The 16684-nt window shown below is 43.8% G+C and overlaps 1 protein-coding gene across 1 annotated transcript in view; it reads right to left on the reverse strand.

Moving 5' to 3' along the window:
• Positions 1 to 4081: 4081 nt before the first annotated feature.
• Positions 4082 to 16684, reverse strand: part of LOC122930517 (oocyte zinc finger protein XlCOF6.1-like) — a 40349-nt gene continuing 27746 nt past the window's right edge. Inside the window, exons 2-3 of the mRNA XM_044283977.1 lie at positions 10757 to 10810; positions 4082 to 5763 (exon numbers count right to left, since the gene is read on the reverse strand). Of these exons, the coding sequence (XP_044139912.1) occupies positions 4721 to 5763; positions 10757 to 10810 (1097 nt within the window). The 3' untranslated portion in view covers positions 4082 to 4720. The remainder of the gene's footprint in view (positions 5764 to 10756; positions 10811 to 16684) is intronic.

A 16684-nucleotide genomic window follows, 5' to 3' on the forward strand; every position in this document is an offset into this window, starting at 1 on the left:
GTTATTTTTTGTATTTTTTATATAGATATTTATTTTTCATATATTTTTTATTGGATTTGGTTGTTGGGGAAGTTGAAGGCTGCCACAGGTGCAATGTCCAGACAGAATTAATCTAAACTGGACATGGTACAAGAAGGACAACACAAAATGAAGGAAAAAAAAATAACCTGTATACGGCGCCAAATCCCTCACAGGTAGTCAGTTGCTGATTTTAGAATGGTAAAAAAGGGGGTGGTTGAGTGCTAAAAACAGGCGGTTGTCACTATTAAAAAATCCCAGATGCTTGTGTACTCCAGCAGGGTTATTATTAGGATTAATAGTGATGCTAGTGTATTAAAATGGTATAATTAAGAAAGGTATATTAAAAATGTCCCCGTGGGAACAGAAGAAATTTTTCAAAAAAGATACTCTCTTTGAAAAAGATCTTTTACAAAATGCATTTTTCAAATGGAAATTTTCAATTAAAAAAACTCACTTCACCCAGAAGGGGCAGGGTGGGATAAAGCACATAACACCCACTCTGCTTCCCCCTGGGCCTGGGTCGCCTAAAAGATCGTCTGGAAATAAACGGCAGTCACAGCTGGAACGTCTGGTAAATTTCCTCTTTATTAGCACAGAGTAGGGTAAAGGTAAAGGTAGGCTCAACGCGTTTCGGGGTCACCAAGGATCCCCTTCATCAGGAGCATGCTTCATTTTAATACACTAGCATCACTATTAATCCTAATAATAACCCTGCTGGGGTACACAAGCATCTGGGATTTTTTAATAGTGAGTTTGACAACCGCCTGTTTTTAGCACTCAACCACCCCCTTTTTTACCATTCTAAAATCAGCAACTGACTACCTGTGAGGGATTTGGCGCCGTATACAGGTTTTTTTTTCCCTTCATTTTGTGTTGTCCTTCTTAATACCAGGAGGCAGGCTCGGACTGGCCCACAGGGGTACAGGGGAATCCCCCGGTGGGCCCCTAAACAAGGTGGGCCCCGAGTCCCCCACCCCCTGCACAAGTGGCACATAACACAGTAGACTTACTGCACTACATACATATATTCAATGTACAGAACCTCAAACAGCCTATGTTCATATAAAAAAAAAAAGTTTTAAATTATTTATTATATTCGAATGTATCCGTACGGTGGGCCCCCAAAATACATTTTACTGGTAGGCCCTAGGTACCCCAGTCCGACACTGCCGGGAGGTGTTCTCCAGAGGTAGGTGCTGCCGCTTCACTGCCCTCTCCCTCTTCTGAATCTGTGGCATCGCGCTGTTGGGAAAGCTCTGGGTTTGGCGCCATCTTGTCTAATCTCCTCGGCTGCAGTGCGCTTGCTTTCCTCACAAAGTTATCTAGATCTCCCTGTCCCATTGCCGTCTTAATAGTTCCACGGGTATCTCTGGACTTCTCCTTCGTAGTTTTGCCCATAATTGCTGATAATAAGCTAAATATGCCCGTTCCCTGCTAATCCTCCGCAGAGCTCACACGGCTGCTTGCATGCAGCTCCGCTGCCAGGCTCTGCCCCCCTCACTGGGATAATTGTAAGTTGCCATGACACATTTGAAGACCTCCTGCTGCACCCCTAGAGTAGAAACTCCAAAATAGTGACCTCATTTTGGAAACTACAGGATAAGGTGGCAGTTTTGTTGGTACTATTTTAGGGTATATATGATCTTCGGTTGCTCTATATTACACTTTTTTTGAGGCAAGGTAACAAAAAATGGCTGTTCTGGCATGGTTTTAATTTTTTTATTTACAACGTTCATCTGACAGGTTAGATCATGTGCTATTTTTATAGAGCAGATTGTTATGGACACGACAATACCAAATATGTATACTTTTTTTGGTTGTGTTTCAGTTTTCCATAATTAAGCATTTAAAAAAAAAAAAGAATTTTTTTAGTGTCTTTTTAGGTGACTGTCTTATGTAGGGGGTCATTTTTTTCAGGATGAGATGACGGTTTGATTGGGACTCTTTTAGGGTGCATATGACTTTTTGATCGCTTGGTATTACACTTTTTGTGATGTAAGGTGACAAAAAATGCTTTTTTAACACAGTTTTAATTTAATTTTTTATGGTGTCCACCTGAGGGGTTAGTTCATGTGATATTTTTATACAGCAGATTGTTATGGACGCGGCAATATCTAATATGTATGCTTTTATTTATTAAAAGTTAACAAAATAAGAGCATTTTTGAAACAAAAAAAAATAATGTTTTAGTTTCTCTATAGTCTGAGAGACATATTTTTTTTATTTTTTGGGCGATTGTCTTAGGTAGGGTATAATTTTTGCGGGATGAGATAACGGTTAGATTGGTACTATTTTGGGGGGCATACACCTTTTTGATCGCTTGGTGTTGCACTTTTAGTGATTTAAGGTAACAAAAAATGTTTTTTTGGCACAATTATTATTTTATTTTTTTGACGGTGTTCACCTGGGGGGTTAGATCATGTGATATTTTTATAGAGCCGATCGTTACAGACACGGCGATACCAAATATGTCTGTCTTTCTATTATTTTTAACATTGTATGTGTTTTATTTTGGGAAAGGGGAGTGTTTTTTTTACCTGAAACTTGATTTTGTTTTTATTAAGGAAAAGACTGTTTTTTTTTTTTACTTTTTATTTGTATCCTACTCTGGGACTTCAATTTCTGGGGGTCTGATCCCCTTTACAATACTTATGTATTGTAATGTGTGGCGAAACCAACCTCGCCACTGGGTTTTGGAGAGGCCTGTTTACCAGCCTCTTGCCTCAGGATTATGGCCCATACTAACTTTAAAGGAGAAGACAGGCCGGCCGCACAGCTTAAATCTGTCTTTGGAATTGTATTTTGTTATGTGAGGGTACCCAGATGGCTAGTTTTATTGTATTTGTGTGGTCTGAGTGCCATTCGCCTAATGATATGCACTCAGACTTGAGCTATCTGGGGATATGTTGAATGTCTGTGTTTACTGTAAGGGTGTGACATTGTGTGTTTAAATGGTGATTTCAAATCCTGTTGTCTCCACATGTGTATTGGCGATTTCCCTTTGTCCTGAGAGATAATTGAATTGCTCCTCGGGTGTCTCTAGGGCAGAGAGGAGGAAACCATGATGCATTGTGGGGATGTGTTGTGTCTGTGTATACTGAATTGCTACATATCTGTCCTGTGTCACAGTCTTCCTTCTGGTCCCCTAGGGGCGTGGTCACCAGATGGGGACCTGCATAAATACGGGCGGGTAGCCCTCAATAAAGTGGCTGCTTTTATACCTTCATGAAGTTTTGGCTCATGTTTGGGGAATGCGATAACTACACTGTTGGCGATTGCTATATCACAATACTCCCCTGAGTATAAGCTCTTGTAAGAGCTTGTTCCTGGTTCCTGTCTCTGCATTTAGGAGATGTTCACCCACTGGAGCCTGGTCGTAGGTCCAGGGTGGGTAGGAGACGGCGAGACCTCCACCAAGCTTCGGAAGTTCGTGGGGTCTGCAGTGCTGACGGTGTCAAGTGGAGTGCTTTGAGTCCTCTGGAAGCACTAGGAGCATCTATCGACGGAGGTACCCGGTCGGGGTGCTAGGCGTTCCGTTACATAATGCATTGGCTGTAAGTGTATTACACTGTGTAATACACTTACAGCTTTCAGCCTGTGAGACCCAGGGGGCTGCCTTCCCTGCCATCGGGTCCCCGTCACAGCAGCGCGGGGACCCGAAGGACACCCCGCACCCGGCAGGATACCGCACGTGCCGTGGTCAGCAGCGTATGCAGCAGGGACCCGGTTGTCAGTGACTGCCGGGTCCGTGCCGCTGATCGGGCGGGCGCAGCTCCTGTACCTGCCCGATCACCATGCCGTACATGTACATCACTGGTCCTTAAGTGACGTACATGTACTGCAAGAGTCTTAAGGGGTTAAATCCACAATACTTTTCCTCCATGGATACCGGTCAATTGACCTCAGAAAAATATCATTAGGTCATGGGGGAGAGCCAGGATAATAAGAAGATTAGAAAAAACTGCGGCACTCCTGGTCTTCAAAAAGTTTCCTTATTTATTTGCACCAAACAAGCCAGAGAAAAAAAAATATATATATATAAAGTATAAGACAGCACTACTCACTGAGATTTTTCAAAAAGGACCATTCGGTGGCGGTGCCTGCAGTGTTGAGTCCCGGCCTGCTGCACTCCCAATTGCCAATATTAGAAAAAACTGCGGCACTCCTTGTCTTCAAAAACTTTCATTATTTATTTGCACCAAACAAGAAATCCAAGATAATAGCCCCCCCAAAAAAAATATTCTTATTGACTTTTTAAGGCCCATGAATAACCTAATATGTTAAATTATGTTAAAATGTTTCTCTCCTGTGTGAATTCTTTTATATGCCAAAAGATTTGATATTTGGGTACAACATTTCCCACATTCCGAACATAAATATGGTTTCTCTCCTATGTGAATTCTCTTGTGTAACAAGATTTGATTTATCTTTAAAACATTTTCCACATTCTGAACATTAATACGACTTCTCTATGTGTAACAAAATCTGATTTCCATGTAAAACATTTCCCACATTCTGAACGTGAATATGGCTTCTCTCCTGTGTGAATTCTCTCTTGATTAACAAGATATAATTTTTGTGTAAAACATTTCCCATATTCTGAACATGAATATGCCTTCTCTCTTGTGTGATTTCTTGAATTTGTAACAAGCTGTGACTTATGTGTAAAATATTTCCCACATTCTGAATATGCATATGGCTACTCTCCTGTGTGACATCTCTCATGTGTAAGAAGATGTGATTTTTGTGTAAAACATTTCCCACATTCTGAACATGAATATGGCTTCTCTCCTGTGTGAATTCTCTCATGCTTAACAAGATATGATTTCCATGTAAAACATTTCCCACATTCTGAACATGAATATGGCTTCTCTCCTGTATGAATTCTCTCATGATTAACAAGATCTAATTTTTGTGTAAAACATTTCCCACATTCTGAACATGAATATGGTTTCTCTCCTGTGTGAATTCTTTTGTGTGAAGAAAGATATGATTTTCCTGCAAAACATTTCCCACATTCTGAACATAAATATGGTTTCTCTCCTGTGTGAATTCTCTCATGCATAACAAGAAAAGATTTATATTTAAAACATTTCCCACATTCTAAACATGAATATATCTTATCTCCTGTGTGGTTTTTCTGATGTGTAACAAGATTAGATCTTTGTGCAAAACATTTCCCACATTCTGTACATGAATATGGCTTCTCTCCTGTGTGAATTCTCAGATGTGTAACAAGTTTTGAATTATTTGAAAAACACTTCCCACATTCTGGACATGAATATGGTTTCTCTCCTGTGTGTCTTCTCTCATGTATAACAAGAGTTGATTTGTCTGTAAAACATTTCCCACATTCTGAACATGAATATGGCTTCTGACCTGTGTGACTTCTTGAATGTGTAACAAGAGTTGATTTGTGTGTAAAATATTTCCCACATTCTGAATATGAATGTGGCTTCTCTAATGTGTGAATTCCTCTGTGTGTAAAAAGACTTGAGCTTTTTGTGGACTCTATACCAACGTGAAACCTTTCACCCCCTTTCTGACTTGTACTTCTGTTAACAATCTGTGATTGGTCAGGAGAAGGTCCCTCGTGATTAGGAGGATTATAGGATATATCTGTACTGTGAAGTCCTGGATGTACATTAAGGGTAATGATGTTTTCTCCTGAAGAGCGCTGCAGGATATCTTCATCCTTTAGTGATAACAAAACTTTTTCCTCAGAATTCTTGCTGGGATTTTCTGTTAAGATAAAAATGAGAAATTGCATTTTTTCCTCCAAACTAGATAAATATAACATTACTATTAGGCTGGAAGTGGATTCAACAGCAAGGAGAAGCATAAGCCATTCTCCTGGATTTGAGTAAAAATATAAATAAATAAAAAATCAGCACCAAAAACTGCACATAGGACTGAATTGATATTGCCTTAAAGCTAGGGTACACGGCCACTTGGATTTTTTGAGACTCTCATCACAGTCACAGCATGGTGACACCATTAAAATACATTACGAGTTTGTTGCATGACACCATCACCGTGAAGCCATAGCTTAAATCCAAATAACGATTAATTGAACATTTTTCTGTGGTTACAATTAATGGACTGATATTTCGTTAGTAATGTGCGGGCAGACTGCGGCCACCCCTCTCTGCTGTCTCCATCCCTGCAGGCAGTGGTTTCTCTGGGATATATGAAGATGTTATGCATAGCAAGCATACCCTGACATATCACTGGCACTGCTCCTTTACCATCTGTCCCAAGGAAACACAATTCAATCAAAGAGCAGAGGGAGTACCACCTTTTAGTGGAGGGAAATATACATATATGTGTTGTATCCTTCAGGAAACAGCAGCTGGATATGGTAGGAGTACCTCCACCAGCTTCAGCTTATTTTATATGTGAGTACCCCCTGTCCTTGGAAGACAAGACTATTTTGGTGGCAGCTGGGAGTACCACCCTTCTATGCAGTGCAATACACTCAGCTATGTGTAATATATAAGAAATGAAGCATTTTCAGCATGATATTACAGGACTACCACCACCACCATCCTTAGCTGCTTTCAATGGCTCAACTAATACAGTTTTGCTTCCCATAAAGCAGATCCTGGATTTGAGACCCAGCAATATTTCCCTAAGCACCTCCATCCCTTCTACAGGACTCCTTACAGCTCTGCTGAAGGGCCCTTCCCTGAGGAAATCCCCATCCCTATGACGGGACTCCTTACAGTGCAGCAGAGCCGGTGAGGGCGAGGACACGATCAGGTCAGTTACTGAGTCTGCATTTTGGTTTCTATTCTATTTCTATTAATTGCCCAGACCAAACTCCACGTGTGATCCCAGCCTTATAAAGCTTTCTATAAGTTCCTGACAGAATCCAGGATTCTGCTCTACACCCGGTCATGACTTATATATAAACGTCCGACCATCTCTGACAACCAGCCCTGCACTCTTCCGACACATTTTACCCTTCAACACCAACTGGACAACACTTTAATTTACTAAGTTTATGTAAAAGAATCCGTCAGCACATTCCTCAACACAACCTGCATTCATTATTTAACAGATCTTAGCCCTGAGGATGTTGGTGGACTCACTAGAAGAATCCATATCATAATACACACCTAGAGCTGTATTCACACTGTCTTTTCTTAGTGCACCTCCTCCCCTGCTGCTGCTGAGATCTCACACTGCTCAGTACAGGCTGCAGTCTCGCTGGCTCTTTGGTGAGAGAGCGCCCGTCTCCAGGAGCAGTTTCAGTGCGGACTTCCATCTGCTGCTTTATTTTACTGCACATTGTACTGAGCATGTGTGAGATATCAGCAGGAGAGGAGGTGCACTGAGAGGAGCTCGTCAGTTAGGCCATAGATGGTCAGAGAATGAGGAGAGGTCATGAATACAGGACTCAGGAGCGCTCTTACTTTCTAGATGGGGCCATAAATGCTCATATTAAGATCAGCCATTCTGACACAGAATTTCAAAGTAAGTAAGTACACCGGCCTCATCAGGTCTAGGAGATCTTCTTAATACTACATGTCGCCTGTATTCAGAAATTTTGTGATTCTCTATTATATTATTATTTTAAAATGACCTTTTTTTTATTCAAGTTTTACATCCAACAAATATGTAGCAGCTTCACATTTGTTACAGCAGTAATAAGTAATAAATATATAAAATCTTCCATTATCACCTGATTACATTTATATTACACATGTAAACTGCCTGATAGAGACATATAGGAAAAGAAACATAAATAAAACAAAATGAAAGTAATAAACCTTTCAAGTATCAGATCTGGTCCGAGTCTGTAGGGAGAGTCTTATATCTCACCTAATTCCGACAACAGTCCGAGATCGAGAGTCAGAGGGAGTGTCTGAGATTTCCCCAAACTAAGACCGCTCTTCTATCTTCATCGTCCTCGTCCCTATGTTGGAGCGGTTTTTGGGGGGTGCTTCCTCCATAGGTCCCACAAGGTCTTAAATGCCTCATATCTGTTTAGTCTGATTGCAGTCATTTCCTCCACAGAGATCCTCTATAATATTATGGACAATCTGGTCCTGACCACACAATCCTACATTTACTAAGATCATGCACCATGAGGTGAAGCGCACGTCTCAGGGAGAATCCACGGACATGACAATGAGGTCTGTAAGGTCTAATGGCCGCACAGTCACCAGATCTCGGGTTTATAGTCATGACTTGTATTTCTTGATGGCACCATTTTGGGGCACATGTAATCGGTTTAGGTTTTATTGATTTTATTTGAAGGAACACATAAAGCCCCGCTATTCCTCCAATGTTCCTTGTGGGTTTTTTGCCGTTTATTGCGCAGAAAAACAACGTGTGACCTTTAGTAAATGGGACGGCACGAATGAAGTGACACCAGAGATGGAGATTTATGATGTTTTGCTCAATACAAATATATTTTATGAACAAAGTGCTTTTTTTTTTCCTTACAAGACACAAATATTTCCTGTTCCCGTCCATGGACTGGTACGAGGCTCTTATTGTTTTACCGAGTTGTCATTTTTAATGGTTCCATTTTGGGGAACTTATAATTTATTGACTAATTTCAATTTTTTGGGGGGTGGAGAATGGAAAAAAAGTTGTGAATCCAGCTTTTTGTTTTTTCACACACTGCTCTGTTCTATATGAATACGTTCTCTTTATTCTAGGAGTCGTTATAAATGTGTCTGAACCAAATATATAGAACAATTCTAAGGACGTTATTTTTCATTGTATACATTTTTTTCATTATTTTTTTTTGTGCGGAGGGGGAAGAATCCTACATGTCTTTCTTCCTAGGGCACTTAAAGCTGTGATCCTTTTATCACTTGTATAATGCTTTGCAGTTGATAGTTTTCCATAGCATTACTGGCGGTGGTACACTGACCGGCCATCTATTAGGCTGCACCGCTGGGGTCTCCTATTACACAGCAGGTCTGGGGTCTTTGTGAGGCCTCTGGGCGCCATTGTACCTGATTGAAACCTCACAATGACATTTTGGGGTGCCTATGGCCAGACAGATGGAGATCCAGCCTTGTCTCAACCACTTAGATGTTGCTACAGATCTGATGAACATTTCCATTATGAGTCCAGTGTATTCATCAGATATGGGCTCCCCCCCCCCCCCTCATACTACTGACTGACAGTAATGGAGATAAAGCTGTCAATCAGCGGCAGGTGGGCAGTAAGAGCCTCATCTCCGGACTCCTAGCACTCACACTGCACTGCCACCATCAGTGACTTCTCCAGAACTACTGCAGAGTCACACATATGTGATAGACCAGAGACATCAGCCGGTCACCGCTCAGAGAGGGGGCATAAGGGGGGAAAGGTTCCCTCCATAGACCCTTATAGGAGACCCCCAGAAGACATGTTCCCGGAGAGCTGTATAGTGGGCACTACATTATAGACATCAGCCGGTCACCGCTCAGAGAGGGGGCATAAGGGGGGAAAGGTTCCCTCCATAGACCCTTATAGGAGACCCCCAGAAGACATGTTCCTGGAGAGCTGTATAGTGGGCACTAGATTATAGACATCAGCCGGTCACCGCTCAGAGAGGGGGCATAAGGGGGAAAGGTTCCCTCCATAGACCCTTATAGGAGACCCCCAGAAGACATGTTCCCGGAGAGCTGTATAGTGGGCACTAGATTATAGACATCAGCCGGTCACCGCTCAGAGAGGGGGCATAAGGGGGGAAAGGTTCCCTCCATAGACCCTTATAGGAGACCCCTAGAAGACATGTTCCCGGAGAGCTGTATAGTGGGCACTAGATTATAGACATCAGCCGGTCACCGCTCAGAGAGGGGGCATAAGGGGGGAAAGGTTCCCTCCATAGACCCTTATAGGAGACCCCCAGAAGACATGTTCCCGGAGAGCTGTATAGTGGGCACTAGATTATAGACATCAGCCGGTCACCACTCAGAGAGGGGGCATAAGGGGGGAAAGGTTCCCTCATAGACCCTTATAGGAGACCCCCAGAAGACATGTTCCCGGAGAGCTGTATAGTGGGCACTAGATTATAGACATCAGCCTGTCACCGCTCAGAGAGGGGGCATAAGGGGGGAAAGGTTCCCTCATAGACCCTTATAGGAGACCCCCAGAAGACATGTTCCCGGAGAGCTGTATAGTGGGCACTAGATTATAGACATCAGCCTGTCACCGCTCAGAGAGGGGGCATAAGGGGGGAAAGGTTCCCTCATAGACCCTTATAGGAGACCCCCAGAAGACATGTCCCCGGAGAGCTGTATAGTGGGCACTAGATTATAGACATCAGCCTGTCACCGCTCAGAGAGGGGGCATAAGGGGGGAAAGGTTCCCTCATAGACCTTATAGGAGACCCCCAGAAGACATGTTCCCGGAGAGCTGTATAGTGGGCACTAGATTATAGACATCTGACTGCTGATATCACAGCCTAAGGTTGTTCTATAGGAATATCCTGAAGACAACATGTCCCCCTGTGACTTGTGGGCAGAGTTGTCAGGAGACCTTGTGTGTTGTCAGATGCCTCCTCAGTTATTGCCCCCAGCCTCATATATGAAATATAGAAGATGAGGAGCTTTCTTCTCCGCTGTTATTATTGGGGGATTTCTTCACTAATTTATTTGATTTAAAGGAAATCACCAAAATGATGCTTAACGCTAGAGCAGCAGCAGCCGGTGATCAGATTCTCCTCCTGCCCTGAAGGCACCAAGAACAGAACCTGAAGTCACTTTCTCCATTCATGATTCCATACCTGTAGTGACATCTCCTGGAATGTCCTCCTCCTCCTCACTCTTACACGGGGCATCGCCCATCATCCGCTCTTCTTCATCCTCCACTTTAATAATAATCAGATCTTCCCCCTGATTTGTCATCTGTAACAATTCAGTACAATACAGCAGACAGGTGGGAAATCTAACAGATCCACATAAGAGACCCCCACAATCTATGACCCCTCTATGACTGCAGGACCCCCCTATATAGATGTGTATAGGGCTTAGCTCCATCTACCTGAGGGTTCTCTGGGACCTTCTCCTCTGGACAGTCCTGGGAATACAGAGGACGGGGACATCTCTCTGGTGGATTTCTCCTCCTGGATCCATCTGTGGAGACACAAGCACGCAGTGACTGAATACATGGCCTCCTGTAGATCTGTCTATAGATCAGACTCTTCTCTCAGCTCCTTCACTTCTAGGTTTAGTGATCGGAGGAGATAACACTGGAGGGTTTCCTGATATCTCCCTCTGACAGAAGCTCCGACGTCAGGCTCTATACAGTCACACAGGGGCGGACATTGCCCAGAAGCTCCATGTATAATCTACAATGTATACGCTGCGGAACACGGATCTCACAGGACGCCTCAGATAGAGCAGTGTAGTCTACTATACCGGCCCGATGGAGGCCAGAAGGACACGCTCCCATCATGAGACTGGAGACCTATGGATATGACTGACATATAAAGAACACGTAGCCTCTAATGTAATGTGAGAATAAACTGTGGAGCGCCTCCATTACATGTCACTGCACACACGTGTACACACTGCACATGACGGCTCTTACCTTGTGATATAAGAGGCTGGTGCTCCTCCATCATGGCCTCCTTGTACAGGTCCTTGTGTCCTTCTATATACTCCCACTCCTCCATGGAGAAATAGACAGTGACATCCTGACACCTTATAGGAACCTGACAACACAATGACACCGTCATCACCCAGACCCCTCCAGTGCTGTTACTGGAGAATTTCCCAGCATTCCCAGCAGTGTCACCTCTCCAGTCAGCAGCTCCATCATCTTGTGGGTGAGCTCTAGGATCTTCTGCTCATGTATCAGGGGGTGAGGGGGAGTCTCTGTGATGGGGTGAGGGGTCCTGCTCCGCCCTCCTGACTCCTGGAGATGGATGATGGGAGTCACACAGTCCCCCGATGTCTTCTTCACTATTGTGTACTCCTGTGGATGGAGAGAGACACTTAGGGAATAAACCCTTCAGGGGCCATGTGCTCTCCTCCGGCCCTCTCCTCCTGGTACAACGTACCTACTTACCTTCTCATGGCTCCTACAACATGACTATTGGTCACTGGTCACATGACACATCACTCACCATATTGGGGGCTGATCTTCAGGTTCTCCGTCACTTGGAAGGTCTGGAGGCCGTTCTCCAGGACCCTGGACTCTTCCTATCACTTCCTATGATGGATTCTCCTTCCCGATGTCTGACTTGTTACAGAATACAATACAGAGAAGAGAAATCTAGAAAAGTTTACCTCTCCGCTCAGCAGGGAGATGATCTCCAAGGTGAGGTCTAATATTCTTCTGCTGATCTCCTTCCTGTCCATCCTTGGTGGTCATTCGGGAGAAGAGGAGAGAACTGGAGGAGCTGGAGGCTTCTAGTACTGCAGGCGCCTTTATGAGAAGAGGAGAGGAAATCATCCAGGGGACAAGACCAGATGTCACCTCCAGAACCGCACTTCCTGAGCCTGGAGGGGCCCTGCTTCTCAGAGCCCCCACCACATGGATTCCAGGGGCCCCCACATGGAGATCTCTGGTGGCTCCACAGGAGATAAATGTCTGATAGATGCAGGTCCCACCTCTGGGCTGTGCTCAGCTGTGTCCAGAACTCCTAGAGAAGAGACTGGAGAGAGCTGAGCTCAGGCCGGGCCCCGCTCCATTCATTCTCCTCCTGGAGGCAGGGGCCCCTCACCAGGACAGTCAGGGGCCAGTGAATGACAAGCCCCACTATTCCCACAACTACTCCCCCCATCATACTAAGCTGAGGAGCAGAGAAGGATTCCTTGTGTGTAATGGAGGAGAATCTCCAGAAGTGACATGTCTGAGCTCTCCACCACACTGTCTCCTCACAGCTCATCTTACCTGCAGGCTGGAGGAATGGCTGATACCAGAGAGAACAAGAGCCCTGACTACCGACCAGGACCTGCCCAGTGTCTGCTGCACTGCCAGAGCTGAAGGACCTGGGGTGACGTCACAGTCATGTGATCAATGACTATACTCTTTAGTTCCGCCCCCTAACCTGATCACATGACGCTGACGTCACCCCAGGTCCTTCAGCTCCACACACAGTGCAGCAGACACTGGGCAGGTCCTGGTCTGGGCTACAGGACATTTATTTTATATAGAATCCTGTGGTGATTTTTCATTTCTTTTTATAAGATTACCTAAAGAAGTTTTCTTAAAAACTTCAAAAAAAAAAATACAGAAGGGCAGGAAAGGCAGTTAAGAAATCAATAAGAAAGCCTCCTCGTACCGCCCTCCGCTCCGCGCTGCGGCTCTGAAGCCTGAGAGCAGTGATTGGCTGCAGCGACACGTGAGCGATCAATGTGAGGTCATCGTTATTGATCCAAGGGTGGTCGTAACCGGCAGGGACCGGACAAAAACCATCAGAGTACTTTATTCTTTTTTTCGGAAAAACATAAGGCGCCGTCTGTCCGCTCAGTGTTTTCATTTTTTTTTTTAAAACATGACAAAGAAAAAAAAATGAGAACTGAAGAAATGGCCCCGACTACATTTGTCAGTGAGGACTGATAGAAATGGGCATTTTTTTTCCGTTAGTATCTGTTTATCCGGAAGGATTAATGCCCGCTGTTCTCATTTGTATTCAAGGGTTAATCATATTTATTGGTGGCCCAGTGGCCATAGGAGCCTCCCCTCTTCCTTAGTATATTCATTGGTGGCAGTGGCAGCAGTGTAATCGCGGGGCTCGGATCGGTTACCATGGCAGCCAGGACGCTACTGAAGACTTCCATGGTTTATTTTTCTTTATAAGGAGTTGTGTGAAGGCTTGAATTTTGACGACTTGTATTTTTCATTGTTATCATTTTGGAGTAAGTGGCGCTTTTTGATCACTTGTTATTAGTTTTTTTTTTGTGGCAGCTAAGAATAAATGAGCAATTCTGTATTTTTTCTTTTACGGCGTTCACCGTACGGGATAATTTACGTGATATTTATCTAGTCCCTTTAGTGCATTGCTTTTTAATGGCAATGCTATTCTGACTTGGACCAGCAGGCTGCGCCAGAGAGGTGCGGCCTGCTGGAAATTACAGAAAGCTGGTCTTGGGCCTACATCAGACCCCAGGTAGGCTTCACACACATCGGCACCCATCGATCGCATTTGCGGGGTGCCGATGTGAGGCAGAGGGAGTCCGTTCCTTCTGTCAGCACTTTACATGCGGCAGGCGCCATTGCCTGCGGCATGCAAAGTGTTAAACAGCCCGGATCGGCACTCCCGCCGGTCCGGGCTGTTAGAGCAGGGCCACGGCTCCCATGTACCGCTTAGACTGGGCCGCCGTAAAAGGAAGTGTCAGCTCAGCCTAAGGCCCCTTAGTGACCGCTGTAAAAAGGCATATGGGTGGTCACTAAGGGGTTAAGGGGGGCTAATAGTTATAAAAAAAAACACCAAAATATTAACATTTTAAATCACTCCCTTTCCCAATTTTACATATAAAAATATATAAACAATAAGAAAAATAAGCATATTAGGTATCGCCGCATCCGAAAAAGTACGAACTATTAAAAAATATCTCCTATGCGTTAAACGCCGTAACAGAAAATTTAAAAAAACCTTGAGATTCACAATTTTTTTGTCACCTGGACCCCCTAAAAAATTGGATTCAACTGTTCTATTATGGGCCGTACGTTCCATAAAATGCGGAATGCGCGCTGCTTTTTTGGTGTTTTTTTTTTTTTTCCGCATAGTATCGAATGATACCAAGTATTGCAATACTGTTTTATGAAATCAAATCAAAATTTGGGTATTGTGAAAACCCTAATCAGGGACAGAGTAGAAAAATAATCACGTACAGTGCCTTGGAAAAGTATTCTCCCCCCCCCCCCCCTTGACTTTTTTTGTATTTTGTTACATCACAGCCTTAAGTTCAATGTTTTGTTAATCTGACTTTTATGTGATGGATCAGAACACAATCGTCTAAGTCGGTGAAGTGAAATGAGAAAAATATATAAATAAAACTATTGTTTAGAAATAGAAAACAGAACATTTACATGTGTGTATGTATTCACCCCCTTTGTTAGGAAGCCCATAAAAAGCTCTGGTGCAACCAATCACCTCCAGAAGTCACATAATTAGTGAAATGATGTCACCTGTGTTCAATCTAAGTGTCACATCATCTGTTATTACATATACACACCTTTTTAAAAGGCCCCAGAGGCTGCAACACCTAAGCAAGAGGCATCACTAACTAAACAATGCCATGAAGACCAAGGAACTCTCCAAACAAGTAAGGGACAATGTTGTGGAGAAGTACAAGTCAGGGTTAGGTTATAAAATAATATCAAAATCTTTGATAATCCCCAGGAGCACCATCAAATCTATCATAACCAAATGAAAAGAACATGGCACAACAGCAAACCTGCCAAGAGACGGCCGCCCACCAAAACTCACGGACCGGGCAAGGAGGGCATTATTCCGTAAGGCAGAACAGAGACCTAAGGTAACCCTGGAGGAGCTGCAGAGTTCCACAGCAGAGACAGGACTATCTGTACATAGGACGACAATAAGCCGCACGCTCCATAGAGTTATGCTTTATGGCAGAGTGGCCAGAAGAAAGCCATTACTTTCAGCAAAAACAAAAAGGCACATTGTGAGTTTGCGAAAAGGCCTGTGGGAGACTCCCAAAATGTATGGAGGAAGGGGCTCTGGTCTGATGAGACTAAAATTAAACTTTTTGGCTATCAAAGAAAACACTATGTCTGGCGCAAACCCAACACATCACATCACCTGATTTGAGGCTAGGACAGAGGTTCACCTTCCAGCAGGACAATGACCCCAAACACACGGCTAAAGCAACACTTTTAAGGGGAAACATGTAAATGTGTTGGAATGGCCTAGTCAAAGCCCATATCGCAATACAATAAAAAATCTGTGTCCAGACTTAAAGATTGCTGTTCACAAGCTCAAACCATCCAACCTGAAGGAGCTGGAGCAGTTTTGCAAGGAGAAATGGACAGAAATCACAGTGGTAAGATATGGCAAGCTCATAGGGACTTATCCAAAGTGACTTGGAACTGTGATTGCCGCAAAAGGTGGCTCTACAAACTATTGACTGTAGGGGGGGGGGGGGAATAGTTATGCACATTGACTTTTTATGTTGTCCTATTTGTTGAAAAAAAAAAAAATATCCTCAAAGTTGTGGACATGTTCTGTAAATTAAATAATGCAAATCCTCAAACAATCCATTTTAATTCCAGGCATCTCACATCTGCTGTTGCTGCTCAGCAGTTGTGATTGTTTCATCCTGTCTGAATATAATTGACACCGTACTTAAAGATCAGGCCGCCTGCTCAGCACGGTACTATAGATGAGCGAATCGAAGTTGACGAAGTGGAATTCGATCCGAATTTTAGGAAAAATTTGATTTGATTTGCATCAAAGCCGAATTTTCCTGACGCTCTGTGGTAACTGTAACGGTTTCAACCGTTGGCGACGTCCCTCTCCCCTGTTCAGCATGGCGTTGTAGAGCTGCTCCAGAGACTTCCAAGCCAAGTTGCGATTTCCAGTAGCTGTGCAGCTCTTACAAGAGCTAGTAGTGATATAGTTGTTTCCATTGGTCTGTGTGTTTGTCACGCAGTTCTCCATCAGGTCCCCAGGGGAGGTCCCCTTCCATGGAGACTGGTATATAAGGCCAAGGGTGGCACCAATAAATGTTGTTCTTTT

The sequence above is a fragment of the Bufo gargarizans genome, chromosome 1, assembly GCF_014858855.1.
Source record: "Bufo gargarizans isolate SCDJY-AF-19 chromosome 1, ASM1485885v1, whole genome shotgun sequence".
Lineage (NCBI taxonomy): Eukaryota > Metazoa > Chordata > Amphibia > Anura > Bufonidae > Bufo > Bufo gargarizans.